The sequence below is a fragment of the Peromyscus eremicus genome, chromosome 1 (genome assembly GCF_949786415.1).
Source record: "Peromyscus eremicus chromosome 1, PerEre_H2_v1, whole genome shotgun sequence".
Lineage (NCBI taxonomy): Eukaryota > Metazoa > Chordata > Mammalia > Rodentia > Cricetidae > Peromyscus > Peromyscus eremicus.
The window spans coordinates 34961706-34988990 of NC_081416.1; the positions used below are offsets into that span (position 1 = coordinate 34961706).

The 27285-nt window shown below is 45.5% G+C and overlaps 1 protein-coding gene across 1 annotated transcript in view; it reads right to left on the reverse strand.

Annotated features, from left to right (window-relative positions):
• Positions 1 to 23325, reverse strand: part of Vldlr (very low density lipoprotein receptor) — a 33624-nt gene extending 10299 nt beyond the window's left edge. Inside the window, exons 1-9 of the mRNA XM_059259427.1 lie at positions 23034 to 23325; positions 9960 to 10079; positions 5260 to 5382; positions 3798 to 3920; positions 1396 to 1767; positions 1189 to 1311; positions 977 to 1099; positions 279 to 398; positions 40 to 165 (exon numbers count right to left, since the gene is read on the reverse strand). Coding sequence (XP_059115410.1) covers positions 40 to 165; positions 279 to 398; positions 977 to 1099; positions 1189 to 1311; positions 1396 to 1767; positions 3798 to 3920; positions 5260 to 5382; positions 9960 to 10079; positions 23034 to 23115 — 1312 coding nt within the window. The 5' untranslated portion in view covers positions 23116 to 23325. The remainder of the gene's footprint in view (positions 1 to 39; positions 166 to 278; positions 399 to 976; positions 1100 to 1188; positions 1312 to 1395; positions 1768 to 3797; positions 3921 to 5259; positions 5383 to 9959; positions 10080 to 23033) is intronic.
• Between the last annotated feature and the right edge of the window lie 3960 nt (positions 23326 to 27285).

Below are 27285 nucleotides of genomic sequence, written 5' to 3' on the forward strand. Positions count from 1 at the left end.
ATAAAGGTACCAGAGCAACACCAGCCCAAGTCCATTTACCTACTGCCTTGCACACGCCAGTGGCAAGATCCATTTGATAGCCACGACTACATTCACACTTGTAACCGCCTTTTAAGTTGATACAAATTTGACTGCAGATCCCCGGATTTTGGCATTCATCAATATCTAGGAGGGAAATTAGAATTAGTCTTGCTGTTCCTAGATGTTCCTTGCTGTTACTAGATGCATGTCGCCCTTTCCCATGTTCTCCAGGGGCCAGGCTCTTTGCTTCCACTCACCTCCACAGGTTTTCCTATCTATCAGTTCAAACCCAGCTGCACAGTCACATTCATAGCCTATAACTAGGTCTTTGCAGATATGGGAACAGCCACCATTATTGACCAAGCATTCATTGATATCTGGAATAAAAGAGTAGCAAAAGTCACCTGGCAGCTTAGTCTTGATTTTTAATATAATATTTTAGATTTTTTCTTTGAGACTTCCATATACAGATACAATGGATTCTGATCTTATCTACTGCTCCATACCCCATCCAACTCTCTGAAGATGCTGCACAAACATCTCCCTCTCAACTTCAACTGCTCATTTTCTTTTCTGTTTCAAATTAGTACGACATCTTATTCTTAATTGATAGTTGTCTTATTCACATTCAAACTCAGGCTGCTGCTGCTGGCCTTTCTAAGATCTGATTATTTGTTCTGTAGATAAACATTTCAGGCTGGATGGTAGGCAACCACTTAGTTATGCAGGATTTACTCATGTTGCTACCAATTTTAGTTATTTTAAGGAGTTTCTAAACTCAGGGTTAGTTTGCCACTGGGTGGAACCCCATATCATAAGACTTTATTGTCAAGCTTATACTAAAGTTTAGCTCATTTTGAGTTCAACAGGGCTTCAAGCAGGGTCCAAACAGCGTTGGCTCTGATGGACTGAAGGGAACCCCCCAGCTCTGGCCTCAAGCAAGCCCCTCACTTACTGCATTCCTTTAGGGGCTCATCACTCCAGTCTCTGCAGTCCTGCTCCTGGTCACACACTTTGCTGATGTCTATGCATTCCCCACTTCTGCACTTGAACTTTCCAGGGCCCAAGCACTGATTGACTATAACACCAAACACAGGAGAGAAGTCCCATTGTTGGTCTGACCAGCGCAACCAACGGTCTACCCGAACACGATGGAGAGAACCTCACCGTTTTTGCAGTTGACTTCATCAGAGCCATCAACACAGTCTCGGATGCCATTGCACTGCCTGCTGCCATGGATGCAGCTACCGTCTTCACACTCAAACTGGTCAGGTCGGCAGGTTCGAGAAGCTGTGAAAGGAGGTAACACAATGGAATGAAGCCAGCCAAAGGGTCCCCAGTCGATGCATGGAGGAGAACTGGAAAGTTACTTACGGCAGTTGACCTCATCACTGCCATCCTTGCAGTCAGGGTCTCCATCACACCGCCACTTTTTGTGAATGCACTCGCCAGAGCCACACTGGATTTCGCTGGCGGGACATTTGGTATGTATCACTGGCTGACGGCCACACTGTTCAAGAGACTCGTCTGACTGGTCGGAACAATCTGCGTCATCATCACACACCCAGCTGAGGGGGATGCAGGAAGAGGTGCTGCACTGGAACTCATGAGCGCCACAGGTCGGTGGGGCACAGTCCAGCTCATCACTGCCATCATCACAGTCGTCCTGGCCATTACACACGAAGTTCCTGGAGACACAGCGGCCACTGGAGCAAGTAAACTCATCAGCACTGCATGTTATGTTGCCTGTCGGAGGGAAGATGTCCCATTGAAAGTGCATCAGCATTTGTTTTCAATACAAGACTCTCATCACCAAATCAAATATATTGATCTCTGATGAGTAACTTTAGCTTTTGAACTTAAAAGCTATAGTGCTGTTATATTGAGAACAAGTTTCTGAAATATGACAAAACAGTTTCACAGTATAAAATAAGATGCAGCCATACTATATATAAGAGCAGAAATAAAGGACCAAGAAAACAGTAGAAGGCTAGAAACTAATTTGAGATGAGACCCACAACTGACACTTAAAGGGACAGTGATCAATATCTTAAGCTGGTATCAGGGACTTCATTTTGGAAGGCAGAGTTATACCTAGACCAACCTATTGTATGTCAGCCCAAACCACATCACTAGCTGAGAATATGTATCAGCTATATATGGGCAATATAAAATGGATATTAAGGCACTATCCAAAAAGAAACAAACCAAAGAACATTCTACATGGTTCCTTTCTTTTGGGTTCTTTAAATAAACATTAGGAATACCATCTAAATAATTTTCAGATTTTTTTTCCACTGCTAGGACCAGAATCATAGCCTAGCAACTCTGCATGCTAGTCATGACAAAGTAGTCACAGTAGCCATTATAGGTTTTGATTTAAATTCCTGCCAAACATACCAAGGTCACAATTTGGTGGTAATTGGTGAAAGGAGACCACGACTCTCTTGGGAAGCAAAGTGTAGATTTGCGAGGGAAATGTTTGGCAGCTCCAGGGCTTGCCATGGCAATGGATAAAGCTCGATTCTATGACTGAACATGAAACTCATTGGACTAGGTGCAGTGGGATTGCCCCCACAGAGTGACTTGTACATGCCAGACTAGTGTTTCATCTGCAAGGATCCTGAGCTCCAGACTAGTGTTTCATCTGCAAGGACCCTGAGCTCCAAACTAGTGTTTCATCTGCAAGGACCCTGAGCTCCAGACTAGTGTTTCATCTGCAAGGACCCTGAACTCCAGACTAGTGTTTTATCTGCAAGGACCCTGAGCTCCAGACTAGTGTTTTATCTGCAAGGACCCTGAGCTCCAGACTAGTGTCGCACCTACAAGGACTCTGAGCTCCAGACTAGTGTTTCACCTGCAAGACCCTGAGCTCCAGACTAATGTTTCATCTGCAAGGACCCTGAGATCCAGACTAGTGTTTCACCTGCAAGACCCTGAGCTCCAGACTAGTGTTTCATCTGCAAGGACCCTGAGCTCCAGACTAGTTTTTTTCATTTGCAAGGACCCTAAACTCCCTTAGATATTACAGCAGCCTGAAGTTAGGCTCAAGAGACTCAGGTTTAGAAGGAGTATGAAGGAGTAGTAGGTTGCAACAACACTCAAAGCAATGTTTTTCAACCTACAGGTTTTTCTCCGGGGCCTCACCTTTAACACAGAACACTTCGTTATAGACACCCCAAGAATATAAGTGTGAAAGAATAGAAAATAGTGCTAGCATTCAGAGACAGGAATCATCATAGGACACAAAGGTTGGGTAGACTTTAGCTATCTGCTGGCAACATGTTAGGCCATGCTTCTATGCTAATGTACCAATAGAGTCTAGTTGGCAGAAATGCTTGTATCACACTCAAGTAACTTGTTCCAAAAAGCCGATCTAACTAAATCTTTGAATGTGTCTGCTGGCCCCATCACCTTCTAGTTTTATTGAGCCAAATGTAAGGAAGACCCTTGAATTAGTGTCATAAAAGGAAAAAGTCCACATAGCTGCGCCCTTACTAAGCTACGCTAAATGTACTATGCTGAATGTAAGCATCAAGATGACTTCTTTGCTTGCTTCTGTCTGCCTGGAAGATGCACCAGGCAGTGGCCAATTACCAGGAATAGGCCTTTCACAGTTTTATGGTGGCCAGGAAGGACCAATATTGAGCAGACAGCAAAGCCACTGAAAAGTGACTCAGTGGCACTGTGTCTTCGGGCTTAAGTTAGCATCCCTTGCCCACCTTTCTTTAGGAAAAGGGTCTTTGGGGTATGCCACTTCACACTGGTCTTCTTACCACAGTTTTCTTCATCTTCTCCATTGTCACAATCACTCTCACCATCGCATCTCCAGGACACTGGGATACACTGAGTAGAACGGGCGCCACAGCTGATTTCATTTATGCGGCATGTTCTCATATCTGTTGATGACATACAGTCTCAAAAGAGCCTCCAAACTGGTCATTGCAAAGCCGCTGCTCCTGTGCTGCCTGGAAGTGCAACACCTGGGACTCAGTGGTCAGGTACTCGGGGCACACTGACTAGTGGAAGCCAGGCAGCTCCTTCGCCAGCTCCGTCCTTAGAAGCTATGCCAAGCAAGGCCACCTGGCCGCGTACCCGAGAACCTTGACCAGGTCACTCCTTCAAGGTTCTGCGGCATGCTCAGTTCTGGCTTTTGTTTTACTTGGCACGATTAAGTTGATTTGTTGGCCTGTTCCTAGTCCATTACTTATGTTTGGATATCAGTGGGCACACCAGATATTGTCACCTAATCCTGACTCTATTAAAGGTCAGATGGGCTAATACCTATGAGACCTTCCATGGAATAGTAGCCTTCCTAGGCCTCCATTCACATCTTTCTTTATACATGCAAAGCAGGAATATACCCTGATTCTTGATTTTACCATGTCATTAACCCCTAAAACATGGGGCTGACTCTGTGTAGATCCTGTCTAGGACCCTCAGGTTTCTAACTCACTGACAAAATTGTCCACTTCTTGGTAGAAAATAACCACCTCGGTTATTTTCATAATCATATCCTTAACCTAAACTCGGTTCATGCCAATCCTATTTCTTCTGTGTCAACAGGCCTCTACTGCGATGAATCTTCAGACTTTCCTGCATCCTAGCATCCAAATGATCCAAGTTTATTTGATCTCAACACACCTTTCTCTGTGGTTTGTGGACTTCTCCCTGTACATCAGCCTATGGGCAGAGAGATATATTTGTACCTTTATGAAGTTTTTCTTATTCAATAACAAACTCTATGGCCCCTGCATTAGGTTATACATTTGTTAAAAATCCCCAAACTACCCTATTACTAACCACCTTGCTGTTTTAATAATAGCATGTTCTCATAGTACGAAAATCTGTGCATTTCAAAGCTTATGTGTGACCCTTAGGAAACCTTCATCTCTTGACTTAAATTCTAGGTTCAGGGGACCATCTACTCAGTTATTGTCAAACAGTTGAAATCTATGCACCTAGTCAAGGAGTTCTTAATTGAATCTGCTGGCTTCAGTCTTAAGTATTCAAAGGTGAAGCTACCCAAGAGAATGTCAGTCTTGTTAGACTAGGGAGAGCAGTCTTTAGAGGAGATGGAATAACTGTTAATAGCTTGAATGACCTTCAAGTCAGTTGGCCTCAAGTTCAAGGCAGGCAAAGAAAAATGAATGTCAAGCAATCGATAAAGCATCACTTAGAACGGAGACAGAACAGCACAAAAGAAGTCAAGTCCAAAGCAAGTCAAGGCACACTCACGGCACTGTTCGGGGCTTTCATCAGAACCATCTTCACAATCAGGGTCCCCATCACACTGCCATCTGTTAGGAACACACTGGCCGTTTTTGCACACGAAGTCAGACTCAGCACATGTCTTCTTTACTACAAGAGTTTATTCTCAGAGTTAGAATTGAAGTCAATGATCCCAGACCCCAATTTTCATATTAAGGTAAAAACTATACTTTGGTATGTTTTCCTTTAAAAGTAATGCTGAATCTGTTGACTGATATTCAACTGTTGGCATCTTTAGAAAGCTCATCTTTTTCCTCATAGGTTTCAGAGGAGGGAGTTATTCATTGGAGAGATTTGGAGGACAATAAACTGAAGGAAAGACAAAGGCTGTCCATTGTCTTATGACCCAGGGACGTTTCAAATGAACTGGTCTGTTTACAATGTTAACACTATGGATTTCTTCCAACTCATTCACAAACTCGGAGGTGTTTTTCTCCAAGTCCATTTTCTGTCCCTAAAATGGAACACTTGAGAGTAGGCAATTTATAAAGGAAAGAAACTTATTTCAACTCAAGCTTCTGAAATGGGAATCCTAAGAGCATACCACTAACACCTGCTTAGCTTTGGGTGAGGACCTCGTGCCTTGCTTCTCAGCTCACTCTCTTAGTAATTAATCTGGTCCAGGGAGAAAGGATTTATTCCCTCTCATTGATCTAATCACTTCTTAAATGCCCTGCCACCTCTCAACACCATACTATTAAAAATCAAACTTCAGCATGAGCTCCAGAGGAGACAAACCATAGAAAAGGTTTTAACAATCAAACACTCCATCCTCTGACTAGCCTTTAGGATAACTGTTCGCTGTGGAGTGAATATGTGTGCCTTCATAAACTTCATATCCTGAAATCTCTACAGCACTGTTCTAGGAGGGAGCACTTGAGGGAGGTGATTAGGTCAGGAGGATAGAGACTTCACAAGTGGGATTGATGCCCTTGTTAGAAACATTAGTGCTTGTTTGTGTTCTCTCTCTCTCTCTCTCTCTCTCTCTCTCTCTCTCTCTCTCTCTCTCTCTCTCTCTCTCCCTCTTTCTTCCCTCTCCTCTACCATGGGAGGACACAGTAAAAAAAATAGCCATTGCCAGGAGGTGGTGGCACACACCTTTAATTCTAGCACTTGGGAGGCAGAGGCAGGCAGATCTCAGTGAGTTTGCGGTCAGCCTGATCTACAGAGTTAGCTCCAGGACAGCCAAGACTGTTACACAGAGAAACCCTGCCTCAACCCCCCCCCCAAAAAAAACAAAACAGAACAAAACAACCAAAAAGAAAGAAAAAAAAAGAAAAGAGTCACCTGCAATTTAGAAAGAGGGCTTTTATCAGACACTGGATCTGCCACTTCTTAATTTGGGGACATCCTAACACCCAGAACCCTAACATCAGATTTCCATCATTTAAGCTGCCCTCCCTATGTTTTTTTTTTTTTTTTTTTTGTCACAGCAGTGTAAACCAAGACTATTTCAGGGACATTCTTCACAAAACATACACTTAGTGTAGAGGTATACAGATGCCTCTGAACTGAATACTGCCACTCAATGGGTCGGCCAGGGCAGAGGAACTCATCCACTAGACAAACTTAACGCCAATTAGAACACTGACAACAAGTGGTAGAACTTGGAATTCAAAGAGATTTCAGGCCTCCAGCCAAAGTTTGGTTCAACATCAACTAACTGAAAGTTACTGAAGCTGCCAGCACCTAGTCCCATAATTCACAGCTCCCATACAAATAGCCTAAGGCAAAATATCAATTCTACTACTAATTCTTCCTAGGGCAGGACTTAGAGTTACAATACAACATGCCATCCATTAATTAGACCAGGAAAGTAAAGACAAACAAATCAAGCAGCTTGGTCACTGTACCCATGAAAGAGTCCCAGAATCTGGAAGTCTTGCCAAAGCAGCCAGATAAGACACCCACACCCTGTGATAGTCTTTTTAGATTGGATTCTTCCATACCTATATGTCTGTACTTTCTGCTTAGACTTCCATTTTAAAGCATCACTCTAATCAATATTCTGTGTTTGTAAATCAGCCAAAGCCTGAAGTATGTTGCAAATTTAAAAAAGATCCCTTGGCATTGGGGTTTAAGCTAGGTGGAGGTCTTGGAGGCTAGGGCTTACTCTTCGGCTACTCTTATCCAGCCTTTAAACTTGAGAGATAGTCAGTTTGTAACATTCAACATGGGCTGATGAATTATGATCCTAAGGGATTATTCATATCCTTGAACTACATAGCTAAGGAACCAAGGAAAGCCATGCCAGCTCATAATTCACCCCTGTTTCTAAATAACCATTATACAGTGTTAACACAGCAAATGCTATCCAAGGCTGGTGTTCCCCTGGGCCCATATGGAAACAGAGGCCTGGCTATTGGGCCTGTTGCTGGAATTCAACCCGTGATCACCTCTATAACTTGCAAAAGTGAGAACAGGGGAATGGCCATAAAGAGAGTAGATGGTTTTGCAAAGTGAAAAATGTCATGATGATATGAAAGATCAGCTATGCAACAGAGAGTCTGAGCAAAGATAAATGAGGACATATCTTCATAGAGTTTATCTTTCTCAGTTCTGAGCATACACTATAAGGCCAAAGAAAAGATGTTCAAATCACCCACTGACAGCAAGATAGAAAGTGTTCCACAGGGGAGGAAAGCCATAAAGATACTTACTTCGGGAACCCACAGAAGCAAGTGATGTGGAATCGACACTCAAACTGATTACACTAGCTGTAAAGCTTGAAAGTGAGCCCTCCCAAAAATTATAACCAAGTACAGGTCAAAGGTTAGATAGGGAAGTTGGAAGTAGGCTTTGTAAGTTTTTCCATTTTAAACACACATTTAAGGCTGCTTTGGGCATGCTCGCACTTTCTTTGCTTACCACCATACCTGGGATCCAGGAACAAATCTGCCCATCGATGTGTTTAATCTATCCCACCTCAAGTGATCTTGATTTACTATGCTGTTCATTTACCTCTTTCCCTCGCCCAAATTCTTCTACCATGGGGCTGGTAAATAGTATTTATACAGAAGGGACTTAAAGAAAATCCAGTCACTGCTCCTACAATGACCCAGGTGTCTCTGCTGAGTTAGATGATAAAACTGTCTATAATAGGAAGTATAAAAATTGGTGGGGGATGGCTTTTGCCCAAATGTATGATTTCTCAGTAGCCTTGCCCCTTCCTACCAGAGAACAGTTGAAAAGAGGTCCTCCTAGTGAGATATGTATTGAGAGAACTATATTCTCCGGGCCACCTAGAAATAGCAGGGAACTCAGTGTTTTGTGGAGCAGACTGAAATCTTTCCACTGAAAACACACGTTGGAAAAGGATAGCACAGGAGGACTATTCTTGGTCTTGAGACTGGGGGTAAGCTTTTTCAGAATGGACTTTCAGAGCTATCACAGTCCCTTGGGTATTGCTCCCTAGGATGATATCTGCAGCATTTTAATGATGATAAACAAAGACGCAGGGAATGACATAATGAACATGGCAGTCTATAAAACTCCGCACGGCCTTTTCTTCTCTTCCCATGTGCTGGGATATGCTTGCGTCTCCACACTCCACATTGCATGTACCATCTTTCAAAAGGCAAGTGACAGTGGCCACACTAATCTCCCCACTCACCACTGCTTTAGGGTTTTTCTGACACAAAACAGAGGGATGAAAGAGTACACGTCAGCAAGAATTCCAGGTCTTTGTGATCTTGACATGCAGTTCTCAGCTATTCTCTGTGACGTGACGTTATGGGGCCTATATGCACAAGCATTTCTCACAATGACCTTTTGATAGTTTCTGATCAATGGTATGCCGTTGCAGTCACATTTGTTTGGAAAGACAATGTCTTCTACCCTGCCCAATGCTTTCGAATAAGCAAGTATTGTGAGCGGAGAGTTAGAAGAATCCTTATCTGATCTTGGACATGTGCTGGCTTGTTATTTCTATGCCAGAGTTAGTTAACTTCTGAAACTTTAGGGGATTTTGTAGTGTCCATAGCTTGCTATCTTCTTGGATCAGAGCCATTTGTGAGTTTAAAGATTTATTTATTTCGTTTATGTGTATATGTGTGTGTCTGTATAATTGTATGTCGTGTGTGTGTGTGTGTGTGTGTGTGTGTGTGTGTGTGTGTGTGTGCGCTGGGGATACCCATGGATGTCAGGTAAGGGTGTCAGATCCCCTAGAGCTGGAATTACAGGCAGCTGTGAGCTACCCAGTATGGGTGGTAGGAATTGAACTCAGGCCCTCTGGAAAAGCTGTATACAATCTTAACCACTAAGACATCACTCCACATATCCCATTTGTAAATATATAAAGGTACTTTTAAGCAATCTTCTGTCTTCTTCTACATCTGTTCTTTTCTTTTCTTTCTCAGCTTTCTATAGCACATATTTGTCTGAGGTAAGATAAATCAGGTCTTATCATGTGAAAGAAATTCCACTTGGTGGTCAACATTCCATATTCAAGTTGATTACCTCATGTCAAATATTCAATTATATGCCTCCCGACCAGTATAGATTCATTGGACTCTGACTGACAGCAATACTTTAAAGTGGATTTTATTTACAGAATCTCGATACATGTGTAGAAACTAAAAGAACATCTGCACATTTCAATAGAATGCATAAGTCCACTCAAGAACTGAAGCTTGGTAACAAGTGAGCCCGCCAAAGTCTTTACTTACCACAGTTCTTCTCATCGCTGCCATCAACACAGTCTTCATCTCCATCGCATTTCCACAGCAGAGTAATGCAGCGGCCATTTGTGCACTGGAATTGGGAAGTATCACATTTGGCCTTTTTCCCTAGGATGAGGAAGGAACACTGAGCAACGCATGCATAGAAGGTAAGTTAGAGATACAAGTTCCCCAAAGCCCATAGATAGGGACAGCTACAGACTCAGCAAGCTGTAACAACGTAGGGGCCAGCCTTGGATGGGTTTGGGGGCCGTGAACAACAGTAGCAGAGTCCTTCACTGGTCAACAAACTAAAACTGAACACTAGATTCCCAGCCTTTCTCCCAGAGAGGCACAGCTGAGACACTAGGCTCCCACTGCTGGAATGCAAACAGAAAAGGATTATACAGCTTCTAAGAAATCCAAGCACATACTGGCCAGGGATGTTTTAGTCCGTATGTCAACATGTATCTCATCTCCAACGGTGGCCATAAAATTGTAATGGAGGAAAATAATTCCCAGCATCTAGAGAACATACAGCTGAAGAACCAGCAAGAGAAAACTCCAGAAGACGAAGAACCACCTCCGAGGAGATTGACAGCGAAAGGGTTAGGAGAAGACTTCAGACTTCAAGTAGCTCAGGAATGCATTGGAAAACATGGACACCCAATACCAAGATGTCCTCACTGACAGAGAAGGATGCTCATAGAGAATTGTCTGATTGACAAGAAGATACAGAGCAACCAAGCCACCATGGGCACATTTCTGTAAAGTGTAAAGGAAGGAAGAGCCTGCCCCAGAGAGAGCTCTAGTCCCTTCCTTCAGGAGAGAGTCCAAAAGGCCTTTCTGTTGTAGGGAAGAGATGCATGCACATTAGTGCCCATAGGGTAAGATGCAGGCCTGACCCTCTCTAGGCCTAGGAGAAGGTGTGTGTTTATGTGTTAGTTCTTAGGAAAAGTTTTAACACACACACACACACACACACACACACACACGATAGAGAAAAGCTTATAGAGTAAGCGTATAAAGAAAATATTTTTGTGTAGCTGTACAGAATGTGTTTTAAGTTGTTATCAGAGTTTAAATTTTTAAAAAATGGGTCAGTGAGGTGACTCAGTGGTTAAAGGTGCTTGCTGCCAAGCCTGACCACCTGGGTTCAAGCCCTGGAACCCATGGTGGAAGGAAACAAACACAGAAATTTTTAATGTTTAAAAAGAAAAATAAGGATAATTCATCATTGGAGACAGAAATATTTTTATAAACTTTTTCTAAATTGAAGGCCCACTAAGCATACAGTGTTTCTAAAATAATGGCAATGTCCTAGGCCTTGACTTTCACTTACCATTCACTCACAGGCCCACTCAGAGCAACTTCCAACCCTGCAAGTCCATCTGTGATAATCATCCTATACGGAGGCACCATTTTAATCTTTTACAGATATATTTTCTGTACCTTTCCACGTTTAGATGTATTTGGACACACACATACTTGCCACTGTGTTACAGCTGCCTACAGTACTTAGTGCAAGTACCATGCTATGTACAGGTAGCCTAGAATCAGCAGGCTAGCCCACAGAGTCTAGGTATGAAGTCCCCTAAACCACTGTGGTGGTTTGAATGAGAATGAACCCCATAGGCTCATAAATTTTCATGTTTGGTCTCCAGTTAGTGGAACTGTCTGGGAAGGATTAGGAAGCTTCAAAAGCCCACACCAAGCCCAGTGTCAGTCTCCTCCACCCTCTCTCTACCTGATGTCTGCAGATGGGTCAGGATGGAAGCTCTCAGCTACTGGCTCAGTGTCATGCCTATAGCTGAAAGTTTTCCTGTGTCCCACTCGGTCCACAGCCACTCAGACCCAGGTAAACATACAGAGGCTTAAATTAATTAAAACTGCTTGGCCATTAGCTCAGACCTACCACTGACTAGCTCTTACACTTAAACTCAGCCCATTTCTGTTAATCTATATGTCGCTACATATTCCGTGACTTTACCTGTGTGTCATTACATGCTGCTCCCTGGACGGCAGGCTGGCTTTTCCTGACTCAGCCTTTCTCTTCCCAGAATTCTCCTTGTCTGCTTATCCCACCTATACTTCCTGCCTGGCTACTGGCCAATCAGTGTTTTATTAAGCCAGTGTACAAAAGCATTATTCCACAGCACACGCCTGTCTGCCAGATGCCATGCTACCATGATGGTCATAGACTAGCCTCCCTGAAACTTAAGCAAGCCCCCCAGTTAAGTACTGTCTTTTGTAAGTTGGTTTGGTCATGGTATCTCATCACAGCAACAGGACAGTAAGTAAGACAACATCGCTGTGTGTTTAAGTAAAGGAACAATGAATAAATCCTTAGGACTTCTCCTGCTCATCATGTGATGCATGGCTATATCTCTAAAAGAATAGGGAACTCATTCTCCTTCTCTTTCATCCTTTTTACTTCCAGGGCCCAGAGGTGAGATGGCTCAGCAGGAAATGGCACTTGCTTCCAACCTTGAGACATAAGTTTTGTTCCTAGAACCTATAGGGTAGGAAAGAACTGATTCCTATAAGTTTGTCCTCTGACTTCCTATGCGTGCTATGGCACATATGTGCATACATAGACACACATAACTACATACGTCTAAAAAATTGGACATGGTGGCTGCAATTGCGATCTTGGGCCAATGGAATCAGTCCAAGATTAATGAACCTAGCCAGGTCAGAGACACAAGGGGCCATCGCAAGACCTCTGGACTCTTCTTTGCATAAACTGTGTGTGTTGCCAACAACATGCAGACAACCTTAATCTGTTAATAGCATTTCCTGGGCACATCCACAGCTTTATTCAGGAGTGACACTGCTATCACAAACAAGAAAGAGCAAAGTACTTATGAGGGCCTCAAGGAGAGGGCAGAAATGATGGGTTGATGATGGTTCCGCATCTTAAAACTGAGGTTTCCTTTGGAAAACACGTGATTACAAACCAGCTCCAAAGACAAGTCAAAAGCACCATGAAAGCATGGTTGGGAGGCAACAGGGTGCCAATCTTAACTCAGTGATGAGACAAAGGAGAGCAAGCTAGAGCCACAGACCTGATTCTGCTTTCCGGAACTCAGTTGCTGTGGCTCATTATGGACATACTATTTACAGAGGTGTGAACTAAGACTTCACGGAGGCACTCCATGGCCAGGACAGTTCGGGTGCTTTCATCATGAGTACTTCTATCCTTCTGCAGGACCAGATTGCTTTGTGATAAAAGGTGCAGCTCTTGTCCCATAGAGGCCTCCCTCAAATACACTGCATAGACTTCCAAAACCCAGCACGAGGCCTGGGGTGCATGCAGATTTGCTGGGGGAGGGCAGTTGCAAGCAGAAAGCCTTCAGATTTCCTGCTACCTCTCAGCGTTTGCAGCTGGGGCATGCTGGCATAGGAGAGGCAAGCACAGGGCAGAGGCAAGCACAGACTGGAACTCTTGTGTGAAACACACAATGCTCTAGTTGGTCCCTAGTGTCAACTGCGCCCTGCTGTCGGGGAGAATTCTGCACTTTGTGACTAATTCCCAAAGAGATTAAAAATTAGCTCAAGTCAAGATTACTACACAGCTGTGGTTACCTTCAGGGACTACGTATATTGCTTTTAAAACTCTACGAACCTTTCAGCTCTTAAACGCTTAGCAAGCTAGAACTTAGCTACAGAGCATATAACTTGATATTTCCTACCAATATTTCATATTCTACAAATATTTTATTGAATAAAAAAATACTAGGGAGTTACAAAGAGAATAAGAGGTGAGAATCAGTTGTTTGTTTTTAATACCAATAAGCCAAGAGTGATGTACCTGGCTGCCCCCTCTCTCCCTCCCATTGCCACTGTGTTCACAGAATATTCTCCATATTCTCCAAGTTGGAGGTTCCAGGGGCCATTAGCTTCTGCTCTATACCCTTGCAGCTTTGAGGACGATGGGAATGGCTGGAATCCACTTTGAGGACTTTATTAGAAAAAGGAGTTCACAATCAGAGAATTCAGAATGAAACACACTTAGAAAGGATAGTCCATTGCAGTTACAATAGAGTAAAGCCTAAAAGACTGACATTTTTAGGGCATTCATTCTGAAGGGTAAGTCAAAATGAGCCAAAAACATTACATTTGAACTCTATATAGTGAGGATGATGAGCATGCCATCAGACTTGGAGAAAGATTAAGATTTTAAAAAACCCAAACAAACAAAATAAAAAACAAATTCCAGGATTAGGCCTGTGGGAGAGAACTTCCTCAAAAATGAGGCCAATGTGATGGATTTTGTAGACACTCAAGCTGTCTTGGGACTAAAGCCTGGCATATAACATGCTAAGACTAATATACAGTTCATGGTTGTTCTGGACTCTGGATTTAGTTGTAATACACAAGCTATCAACAGTAATAAGTTATGTTAAAATCCTGGAGGTTTGGCTCAGGACACAGGTTATAACAGACATAAGCATTTTCATCTGCTCATTTCAATATCCTAAAGCAGAAAGGAGTCTAGCTTCTACCTTTTCATGTCTTACATGTGTCCATGTCACCCAGGCTTCTGCCTGCTTATCAGAAAGTTCTATGTCATCATGACAGATGTGACCTTCCACTAACAAAGAGGAAGAATTTACACAAGGAAGACAGTGGGTACCAAAATGTCCCTGCTTGTCTGAAAGATGCTGGAGAAAAGGATGGGTGGGAAGCCAGCCAGATTGATAAAGGATCCTCTAAAGAGAAGCAAAGTAAGCTTTCCAGCCATGCCTCTCAGACTCTTAGCTTCCTAAGCACTTTGAGAGGCTTCAACTAGGCAGAGAGTGTTCCCTGGTTCTGTCCAGTTCTCTGTCTCATGTACAGTCAGAAGAGTTCAGCCACTAAGTTGAGCGCAGAGACCTCAGCCACCCTTCCTGGAGCACTGTGGATTTTCCCTGCAGGTTCCAAAGAGACTCCACCTTTCTGTCTGGGTGTTCCACTGAGACCACTGCAGCTCAGAGGTCCAGAACTGAAAGCACCACATGAATTAAGAAGCTTTTGGGTCTCAAAGCTTTGGGGATTATAGGATTGTAGACCTGTAGTCTATTTTCATCCATGAATGCTAAATCTCAAATTCACTATTACAGTTCATCGAGGGAACAGAACAGGTATGAAATCATCCACAACCCAGTTTCTTTTCATTGTTAAGCCGAGCTAAAGCCACGGTAAGACATAAATAACCTTGGGAGTGGAAAGGCTAGGGACTCTATACCCCTGCATCTGTCTGCTCTGAAAAGGCGGGAGATGGAGTAAAACACAGTTTTCAGTGGGCTCCTTAAAACTGCAGTGCTCACAGAAAATAGCTTGGGACTAAAGGGATGGGGGAGGGGGATAGAGTAGTGCAGCATGGAGCATGGAGCTCTACCTCCATCCCAAACCATAAAGACTCTTGCTGTTAGCTTAGGAATATGCAAAGGGTCCTCTTCCATGAAGAGATTAAACTAAGTTTCCTTCCAGCTCTAATATTAAGCAAGAATACTTTTCATCTTTTGGGTCAGGAGATTTGAGGTCACTTGTATCTACCCACTTATGTGGCTATTAAAGTTAGTGATAGATGTCCCAAAATGTCAAAGAATGTCCTTCCTGCTTTTATTGTCCTTTGTATGTATGGCATCAGACTTGAAGCTTACTGGAAGGTGTCCATGTCCCAGGAGCTTTGCTCACCTAAATAGTTAACACTGATTGCTACCCACAATTAGCAGTTCACTAGCTTCAGGAGACACGACAGTTTGAATGCACAGGGATGTCAGTTTGCCATTACCTAATTGGTTCTGTAAGGGTTAACATGGAAAATCAGCATGTGAGCTTCCATAAAGCCCTGTGTTGGTCCTACAGTGAGTAGCCTAGCTGGCTTTAAGGATGGTCCACAGATTTCCCCATAGGCTTTGAGTAACTTTTCGGCAGGATTCCTCTGGTTGGAACCTGGAATAGTGAGGAGATGCTCAGAGTATCAGGCTCATGGAGAACTTGATTCTATAGAGGGTCTCATGCTGCCCCACTCTGCCAGGCCCAGCCTTCACTTCGCTTGCCTACATGGAAGGGTGTTATCATCTTCTGGAATATCTTCAGTCCATTGCTTTTGGCACTTCTAGGGCCACCAAGGGCATTTATTTTTAGTCTACCTCATCTCTACGGCTTGCTAATTTAATGCCAATCCTTCTATTCATAGGCTAAAACTCCTTTTAGGCCAGGCAGACTTCTGAGTCAGCAAAAAAAGTTTTCCTACAGGAAGGAAGGAGAGGCTGTCAGTGGCAAATAGTGCAGCGGGGTGGCCGGGAGGAACTGTTGTCACAGGCTGTTCCGTTTACACCTGACCGAGAGCATCTTCCATTCATGGATACAACCAAACGCTTTGTGTTGTTGGCCTCTTTGCTGATCTAAGACTTCTAAGACTTCTCATGTCTTAACTCATCAGTTCTACGTGACCTTTCCCCTTTCCCTCTTTACAGATTAGGAAAAGAACAAAAATACAGTGACTTGCCCAAGATTGCCCTGGGCTGACCTAAGATTTGAACCCAGGTGTGCTGGCTCTAAATCCTACGCTACCAAACACACAAACTACAATAGCCAACTCAGGACTACATAACTCTAGAATGTTCCACTTGCTTGGAATTTAGCTAGTGCACTCTGCTTAAATCAATCAAGAATAAAGAAGTTTCCTGTCTCAAGAGGACACTCTACAGTGTAGCTTTGTAGTTGAGATAGGGTCCTATTTCCTGTTCTCATCGTAGCCTTTTAAATATGCTGCTAGAATTCCCATTATAGTGGCTTTTTCTAATTTTTCTGATTTTCTTGACTAGGGTACATTAACCAAGTCATATCTCTACCTTATCTGCCTGGGGATGGAGAACAGCCCAAGGGGCACCAGCATGAAGACCAAGAAGTTACAGAGGCAGGCAAAACATGGGAGAGGCTTTGTTTACAAGGTTGTAACACTGAATACACTGGTAATCCCCCTAAGACCTCAGAACTGTCACTGCAGGGAGACAGGAGAGAAGTGGAAGTGTTTTATGACAGACATGTTGGTGACAACCTGAGCACAGCTTTTGGGCACATTGCATAAGTAACATTCATCGGGATGCCTCAGCAGACATGCAGAGTAAAGCAGTTGGTCCCCACACCTGCCCTCTTCTCTTGTGTCTTACAAGCCTCAGTTGACTTGCCACTTCCCTAAATCAGTAGCACGGGAGGGAGCCCAGCTTCTTCTCCCCTGACACTGGGCCTGATGGCCATATCTAACCCCTCATCTCTCACTTGATCTAAATTTAAGTCAACTTTCCCTTTGCCTCCAGGGTGTCTCGGTCTCTATCCAAATTAAGACAGTGATTTAAGCCCCTTAGAATATCCAGAAGGGCCAAGGATAGGATCATTTCCTGGCTTCCCACTGACTCCAGGATTGAGTCTCCATTCCCTACCAGCTTCCCCTGCCTTCTTCCTATCAGCCACCACCCACCATCTGCTCAGGCTGCCACAGCTGAGCTAACAGCTCTAAGGGGCTTCCCTGACTTCCCCTGCCTTTGACCATCCTCACGAATGCATAGTTTCTGTTTGCCCATATGGTTCCTGTTGTCTTCCTGTGTCTTCCCCACAGGAGCAGGTTCACATACATAGCATGTCCTTGCTGCGGCCCGCTGGACCCTTAAATATGTCCCCAGAGCCAGGTATGATCTGGCTTCTTTCCCAAAACTTTTCCTAACCTGCCCCCATGCTCCAGGGCACTGAGGCCTTGTCACCTAGCATCCAAAGATTTGCTAAGTCCTACGAGTCATGAATGTATTCATTGGTTAATGAATTAACCTATAAATCTGTTCTGCATTATAGACTTTTGTCAAAATATTTTCCCAGCTTTTCTGAACTTGAAAGGAAGCATGGCCTGCTAAATGAAGTTTTGCCCAGTAGAATCCTTTGAAAAGATAAAGTTAAAGAGGTACCCGCTTCCTATGCCTATGAGAGTATTTTCATCTCATCTGTGTGGCAAGTTATCACTAAAAAAAAAAAGACAACATACCTTGCACATCTATCTGCCATAATTAGTGTATCAGCCACATTTCCACATGGCAGAGTTTCTAACACACGTGGAAGATCTGACAAGGAGAGGAGGTTGGTATGTCAGACCCAAGTTTCACTTTGGCATTCTATTGCTCCTTGAGAAGGCTGGCAATAGCCCACTGGGGTTTGAATCATCACCTTCACAGGACCATTGGCAGAGATAAGATCCCTTCTGGTATTGGCATATTAAAGTCTAAGTTGCTGGTGATTTTAGGGAAGCATTATGAGCTATAATCAAAGCAGCATGTGGGAACTCTCAAGACATCTTCAGCTGATGTCTGTGGCTTTCGTGATTAAGAAACACCAGCTCTGCTCACTCCATTCACAGCTTCTATACTCAGCTCTTTTTGAATCTTGAGTTTCCTGGTTTGACTTACTACAAAAAAAAAAAAAAAAAAAAAAAAAAAAAAAAAAAAAAAAAAAAAAAAAAAAAAAAAAGGCACAAAGAGGCCATTTCTCTCTGGCTTCTGTATTGTCCATCAAGCAGTCTTGAGCAGATGTACAAGGGGGACTGGCTTCAATTTATACCCTGCCTGGTAAATCTCCCTGCCAATGAATAATTTAGATCTTAGGAAAGCATGCTAGAAAAAGTAAAGAGCAGAGGCAGGTCTAGAGAATAGACAAGTATACACAGTATAGTATAGTATAGTATAGTATAGTATAGTATAGTATAGTATAGTATAGTATAACAGTCTGTGCAGGAAGTACGAAGTTAGAAACGTGTGAACTCTCAAATGTCAATCATCAACCCTGGCAAACTGCACATTCCCCTACCCCCTTCACCTCCACTGCCAATACTATTTCTGGACGCACAAAGACTACTGGCCACCTTGCCAACCCAGATGCCCCAAGTTAGTGGCAAGATTGGCCACTCTAGTGAGTGCCTGACCTTTCCAAGGTATAGTTTCTTGCCCTAAATGTACTTTTAAAATGCTGGCTCTGGCATATTCTCTCCCCTCCCCACAGGGCATCTCTACCATATGAAACTTAGCATTTCTACCTCACAAAGCTGGCGAAAGGCCCTCTGCACAAACGATGAAATGCTTCTGGAAGATCTCTATGCTTACTCTCACTATACATAGCAGATTCTCTCTTATGGTTTTAATTTAGAGCCTAAAAATGACTAGCAGGCCCAAATCATCCAGGGTTTTCTCCACAAGAAGGCCAAGTGGGCCCGGTTGAAGGTGCCACCTGCTTTCTCACTTAGCTATACTGCAGTTAGCATGTCTAACGTGTTGAAATTGACCACTTTCAGGGCCTTGATTGTAAACCGTCACTGGAGCTTAGCAGAGAGATCCGGATTTATATAGAAAACAAATACAGAGAGTAAAATTGAGCACGTTTTCACTTACAAAATCAGGTTCTCCAAGAACTGGGTTATAGTATGCCTTGGGGACCTCAGAACAAGCTACCAGTCCTCAGATTGTCCCCTCCTCAGCGAGGAGGAAGATGGCCTTAGATTACTCCTGTTCAAAAAGTACATTTTACTCATAACCTCCAAAGAAGGGCTTTTATTTTCCCCGAAAGCCGTCTACTGTGCTGTGGTCGGGTGATCTCTTGAGATTACTTCAAGTTAGAAGAATCTATCTCCTCGCATGTGAAAGGCAGCTGCCTTAGGCTGCCATAAGACTCGCCAGGTATATGTGACAAACACCATTTCAGGCCCATTTCGGCTCTGTAATGTGCATAATGTCTCACAGGCTAGCACATGCCAGTGGCTTTCCAAAGCAAGGTCAAGTGAAGCCAATCAGGGCCAAGACCAGAGGCTGAAAAGGGAACTACTCCATCTCCATCCTGTTTCCTCTACTGAGAACAACTTTATATTCTGTGAGGGCCTAGGAAATATTTCCTATACATTTTCTATTTCTATGCTATTTGGTAAGTGGAAATAGTTTGGGCATCTAAGCCTGAAGCCATGTGCCTGGGGTCCTCTCTGCACTCTTGACCTTGAGGCTGTGCTCTAGAGCCTTTTGTTTTATGGGTTTGACATTGTTCAGGGAACAGAACGGGGTCCTAATAGTGCTTTAGCTCCTCCAGAAGCATCACAAAAGTTCTGCAGTGAAATCCTGTCATTTTTTAAGAAAGCAGAAACACAATGATCAGCTGGCAATTGTTTGGAAGGTAGAGACGGCCACCTTTACAAGTATTGCATAGGGTTTGCTAATCAGTTTGTCCACCTGAAGTCTTAACATGTGCCAGCTCTACTGAAGTTGGCCTTTATATGCAATCTGTAGGTCTCTGGAGACTCAAGCATAAAGTGATGAAATGATACAGGACCAGCACTAGAGTTTGCTGGTAAGATGATGATTCTGGGAAAATAAAATAAAATAAAATAAAATAAAAATAAATAAATAAAAATTAAAAAAAAAACAACCTGTTCCAGACTTCAGGAAGTGCACTGCCCATCAAATTTGGATTGTGACCCTCTTTAAAAAAGAAAGCCCTCATCTAGTCTACGCGGCCTCTCTTGGATGTAGATGAGATTGCTCTGGTCTCTCCCTTTTCTTGGTGCTTCAGTAAGCCAGATATCATTTCTCCTGGTTTTCCAGATTCCTGCCTGCAGGTACACATCATTCACTTCCAGAGCAGGAGAAGTAAGAGTCTTTGGTCATACTGGAAGAGCTCTACAGAACTCTGGCTTTGAAGACTACACAGCATCTCACATCTTAATCTATACCTAGGCTGGAGGAAAGAGTCCCAGAGACTCCACGTATTTCGCCATCAGCCCTTGTAACACCTCTTGTCAGCCTCACTTAAATTCCCTACAGGAAACTGGTGCACACCTGCCTGCTCTGTATCGGGTATTTCGGAGCAGCCTCTGAGTGTGTATGTGTACTGGGGGACAGGGGAAGGGCTAGACAGAAAGATTGAGCATAGAAGACCAGGGCCAGAAAATCCATCCACATGTCTTGGTACTTTGAACTTAAGGCACGGACAGAATGGGTTGGCTTAGGGTCAATACCTGCTTCAACCAATTCCAAGTTTGGGCAGCTCAGAAAGAACGGCTTCCCCCACTCTGATGACTTAGGGTTGTGCCAGGTTCTCTCTTCCACTTTTTCCAGCACCATCATATTCCACTTGCAGTAAAGGAGGGGCAAAGGATATCCCCACTTTACGGATCCCAACTGAACAGCTTCTGACTTTGGACTAGCTCAGTGCAGCAGCCTGGGTGCTTTCTTAGCACCCCATTAAAAAGCAGCACCTAATGGAAAGTTAGCACGTTAAAAAATTCCCAGAATACAAAAGGACCTGCAGCTAGGACTCTTCTCCCACCTCCCTGGATCACAGTCAATAATGGATTTTATACACATTCGTGTTTTGAACTATTACAAAATATGTAACGCAAGTCAAGTCACTCTGAGGGGTGGTTTAATAAGTTAGCATTACTCATCCATTAATGATTAATGTCAGCGTCTGAGAATTTCTGCGAAGCAGGGCTTCTCTGGGCTCGTAGGCTTGCCACACACAGTATTCTAGCGTCACCGCACATGGACTTTTCAGAGTGCAGCAGGAGAAAGCACCAGAAGGCACAGTCCCTCTGAGCCTGGCTGATCTTAAAGGTAACCCAGCTGGGGCAGCTCAATTAAGTCCGCGAAAACACGTGACCAACCTAAACGCAATCCAGTTACCAGCCAATCGCATGGGGCAGAAAAGCCCTGCCCAGCTTCTCACGCTCGGGACAGCGGAACCAAAGGCTCCAGGGCCCTGGGAGACTTCAACACCCCAGCATAGGTCGACAGACTGCTTGACCACACACTTGAAAGTTCGCTCTCACTCCAGGACACACGTGACCGCACGCAGGCGGGCCTTCTAAGCTACCCGGCGACAGGAGATGGGCATTGTGGACTCTTAAGAGCTGGGACAGCATTCTGCCCTAATTACCTAGAGCTGGTTGGCAAGCAAGCTCTTTGGTGTCACCTCTTAAGACCTCTAAGACCTCTTCAGTGGCCTGCCAAGGATCAAACCGGACCTTGTTAGGGAGGCGTCTTATCGCCTGCTCTGGAAAGTTGTGCGACCCAAGATGGGGGACTGAAAACACACAGGGATCCCAAGCCAGTGCGCTGACCCTAGGGGGCTCACGACAGTAACCCCCGCCCTCCCCAAGCTACAGTCACACCCCAGCTCTAGCACTACACCTTCGATCTATTGTGTGAAATAAAGGGCTAGTTGCAGTCACTACATCGGGACTCAGTTTCTTTGGGGGGAAGTGTCACCCAGAACGAGGCACAGCAAAGTAACCTGATTAAGTCTGGGTCCCACTCCCCTCCCCCGTTCAGTTATCTCAGAGACTCGGAGGCGTACGAACGCCGCAGTAGCGGCGGAATCCCGGGGAAAGGGAGAAAAGCACTCGGAGGACAGTCCGGTTGAAAGCCACACTTGGGGCCGGAGAGACGGCCGGGCGCCTGGGGAGTCGCAGTCCCGGTGCGCAGGCTGCGCACTTGTCATGGCTCGGCCTCCAGGCTGCCGCCCACCGAACGTGCGCCTGCTCACGGCTGCGCGAGGACTCCCTGTCCGGCCGGCACCTGGCGCCCGGTGTCCTCGGAGACGCCCACCTTCACCCACTGTGCGCTCTCAAGCCTGCTTAAGTCTGAGGGGTGCACCCAGGCTTCCAGGCCCGGTGCTCCGCCACGGTCCTAACAGCCCGCCTGGCAGAGGAGGCAGAACCATTGTTCAGTGGCTCCAAAGCCCACATCCCCAAGCCCTTGTCAAGAGGGATGAAAACCATGTAAAACAGAGGTTCTGGGAAGAAAGGGGACACAGGGGAATGACAACAAGTTCAAGGAACGCTTTAGGACACCCTAAACCCCACCGTCCCCCGGGCCCAGCTCCCAGTAGCCTCGGCTCTGACAGCTCAGAGGCGCCACCCGGGCGGGGAGGGGAGGCAGGAGAGGAGCGCGGAGAGGCGCCTCCTAGGAGGGGGTGGGCAAGAGGAGCCCCAAGGCCCCCCAAAACGCAGCGATCGCGGGCGCCCCGGCTTGTTACGGGCCGAGTGCGGAGGGGCGCGTCCCCACTCACCGCTTGCAGAGGCGCCGCTGTCCCGGGGCGCCCAGCACAACGCGAGCAGCAGCCACAGCGCCCAGCGCGCGGACGTGCCCATGCTGCCCGCCCGGATGGTGCCGCCGCCGCCGCCGTCGTTGTCGCCGTTCGCTCCGCACAACAAGTTACCAGCCCTTCGGAGAGGAGGAAGGAGGTGGGGGCGGGGAGGGAGGAGGCGAGGAGGAGGGGGGGGGAAGGAGTGAGGAGCCGGGAGCACGGAGAGCGCGGAAGGAGCGGGCACCCCTTCCCTGCAACTTGCACGCTCTACTCCCCGCCAGCCAGCCAGCCACCTACCCAGCCACCCACCCGGTCACCTCCCCCGCCGAGGCCGCGGTGTGCGCGCGGACCCTGCGGGCGGAAAATAATGCAGGCGTTGCAGAGGGAGGGGAGGGAGAGGGGAGGGGACGGCGCGGGAGGAGGGGGCGGGGAGCCGGTTCGCCAGGGACAGCGGAGGCGAACGGTCGGGGGCACCCACTCGGGTGGCGGCAGGAGCACGGTCGAGCCGCGCGGGGACCCCAGCGGGGGAGCTCAGCCCAGCAGCTCCTGCACGCGCCGCTCTCCCGCGTGCTGTGCGGAGGGTGCGGGGGCAAGTGGCAGCGTGCGTGCGTGAGTGGCAGTGGCTGGGGCTGTTGCAGCCGCCATCCGGACGGCTCCAGGGGCCCGGCTGCTTCGCGCGTCGGCCCGGGGCTCACGGGGGACCCGGGGCGGCCGCTGGTTGGCTCGCGCACCATCCTCACCTCCAATCCCGGGTGCCTGTCCTAATTTCCTGATCCAGGGAACCTGCGGCCGCAGCAGCTGTGCGCTCCCTAGCTCCCTACAGTCGCTACTGTACCCTCCTGGCGCCGGGGCCGAGGGCGCTGATGCAACTATTGCTGCTGTTGCCACCACCTCCGGGACGATGGGGCTGACAGTTGAGGGGTCTGGGGGCGGCAAGGAACTCTCTACCTTCCTCGCCTGAGCCCCTAGGAAGGGCTGGTATTGTGAGGTCGGTAGGTAGGTAGCATCTTCCTGGGGACTCTTCTTTCCAACCGGAAAGTGATGAAGAGGAGGGTTGCGAATGCTCCGCTGCTCTGCTGTGGGGTTCGGGGTCCCGTCTCAGTGGCAAACTGAGATGCCATGTTGTTAAAAATTAAGTGTCTCTTTAAGTAAGAGTCTGTGTGTGTGTGTGTGTGTGTGTGTGTGTGTGTGTGTGTGTGTGAGAGAGAGAGAGAGAGAGAGAGAGAGAGAGAGAGAGAGAGAGAGAGAGAGAGAGAGAGAGAGAGAGAGAGAGAACAAGAGAGCTCCGTGGTTGTGGCTTTTCCTCTGTAATAGAACAAGACTAAAATAACCGAGTCTGGGATGAGGAGGAGGGAAATTGCCAGCCCAGCTCTGCATTCTCTCATCAACGATTATAGTTAATTGCTAATTGCACAAAATGATAGTTTGAGGGCCTGTAATTAAAAGCTTAACCTTTTTTGGTTGGGGGAAGGGGACCCGGGTAGATTTATTCTTGGTACACTGTGTAACATTCAATTATAAGCCTCGTGGAGGGAAAGAAGGAAGCAAAGTCAACCCGCCCTAGAAAAGATGGAGTTTTTGCCAGACAGGACCTGAGTCTAAGACTTGCTCTTCCCGCCCTTCAGTTTTCTTGAACACATCCCCCTGGTTGTGATGCCTTCTCTGCTCTGGCCTAAGCAGCGCACAGGGGTACACTGAGCTATCTCACCTGTTAATATAGTGTGCGGGCTCTTCTTTTCGTAAGCTGTTGGAACTTGAGTGAAGCAAAGTTGACGGATTTCAGATTACACCTCCTAGCTAGCTCTCTTCCGGATTTATAATCTCCCGGGCAATTGTCAGTGGCAGGCTTCCTTCTAGGAGGGATGCATGTTTGAGAATTTCCTGGGCCCAGGAGACATTTTGGTCCCTATAATTTATCCTCACTGTGCCTGATAAGGCCACATACAGATGGGGTCATTCTAAGCAGCTCAATGTGAATGGTGTTTTGTGTAATTGGTGGGTAGGAGATGGGTAAAAACTGCACCAGCCACACACATGTTGCATGGGAAACAGAATTCATGCCGTTCACAGTGCAGATGCTCACAGCTACTATTTACCTCACAGACCAAGTGGAGAGGGATGGTCTTACTTAAGGCCCTCAGAATCTTCAGCATTCCTAGGACTTGAAAAGCTCATGGTCACTTTACAGCCGGTGAAATGGGTGGGAACACAGGTGAAGCCGACATTAAAAAGCTCAATATTAATGAGTCGTCACATGCTTGTTTTTAATGTTTTCCTTGAGAGAGAAATGTACACTACAAGGGAAACATTGATATGGTACAATAAGACTTATCTTCAACTAACATGTATTAAGCTTTCTAGCATAAATAAACTGTTGGTAAGCTTAGTTATGGCTCAGTACTCAATCCCGTAGCTTTTTGTTCCGTCATTTTTACTCTGCCTCCGATTGGCTGTGCAACTTCAAACAACAGAACCCAAACCACTCACTCCTTTTTCTCTGCCTGCCTTCTGACCTGTTCTGAAAACAGCAACAACCCACATGATAATCAACATGTTCTGTGACCTCAGGAACCAGCTTTCTGTGGCATCCATTATTATCAGACAGAAGTTACAAGGAGGCATGCATGTGATTCAGAGAGACAGTAACCAATAGCTAAAAGAATAAATTAATCATGAGTAGATAGTGTGGGCAAATTAACAGAGATTCAGGAGCCTTTGGGTAACTGTGTCAGTAGTCATATTTACTCCCAGTGTCCACCACATGAATTAGTTGTCCAAACAACACACATTGAGCAGTGCTGGGAGGGTGATGACAGACAAGGCAACCGCCATAGATGCATGCTTATCTGAAGAGGCCATGGGAGCTAATCAGGTAAGACAGACATGTTGAAAATTCCAGCATGTTACATACAGCATTGTAATCTAGAGTTTGGGATGCTGTAAAATACAGAGATGAGGCAGCTATTGCTCAGTGGTGGATTGCCTGCCTAGCATGCACAAAGTTATACATTCCATCTGAAGCATCGCAAGAATGAATGAATGAGTGAGTGAATGTATGAATGGGATTATAGGAAAAAACTAACGAGTTGGTTGCAGGATGAGGCTATAAGAAAAGCCTTCCTCAGGTGCTTGCCCTTGAGTTGACATATTCAGCATTTTTCACCCAGTAAGTCACATCCTGCCTCCACCTTTTTATTGTTGGTTGGGTTAAGAGACTAACTTTGACTAAATTAATGGACAGAAGTTACGGGGCATCACTTCCAGACTGGCCCATTTAGTTGCCTGTGTGAGGCTCTTTCTTTCTGTCTTCCTGGCAACAGGAGGCATTCCAGAGGTGGCTGTGCCATTTGCCCAGGTTTCTGATCAACTGCATGAGTTTCACATCTTTGAAGACGTCTATGAATGAGAAGGATTTTCAATACATTTTAAAGCCTTGGAGATATAGACTCACATATCATAGGCCATGTTATTCACAAAGCTTAAACTATTTCTCATTTGTCTTGTTAGGGAAAAGGCTTGCTAACCACTGGCATTGAGTGAGGAAACAATCTATGTTGACTTAATTTATGGAGAGTTTGTACACAATGTAACCTGGAATTAACTTGACAGCCACACTGGGAAGAGGTAAGGAAGGGCTTAGAGAGCCGAGGAAACCAAGGCACAAGAGCAGTACAAGGTAGTGGAGAGAATTCAGAATGGCTAAGGTTGGGGCCCAAGGACCTAGTGGTGGGAAGCAGGGCTGAAGAAAGAGACTGGGGCTGGTATAGCAGGGCGTGGTGAGTCACCTCAGGCTTTGGAGTTTACTATGAAGCCCAGGGAGGCCTTGAGGTAGATGTGATCAGGAGGGGCTTGGCATCCAGTTTCTTTTCGAAAGATGATTCTACAGTGGTGTGAGATAGGGCAGAATAACATCAGAGGAGGAAAACCTCGAGATGCTGGGTGATGGAGTGTACTAAAGAACAGGAGGAAGAACTGTTATTCTCAGGCAGACTCCCAGGCCTCTTCCTCAGACATCCTGCTTTAATAGCACCTCAAAAATCTGTATGCATAATCCTATTCCTGTGATTTGGGAGGCAGAGATGATCATATTTCAATGTATACATCTATAAAATTCCCCCAAAATCAATTCTTTAAAATATAAAAATGTATGAAAGAAGCTGTTTTTAGAGAATGACTCCAATGTGGTTTTATTTGAGAAGCAGTTTTTTTTTCTGTGAAAATTATGTAAATTTAT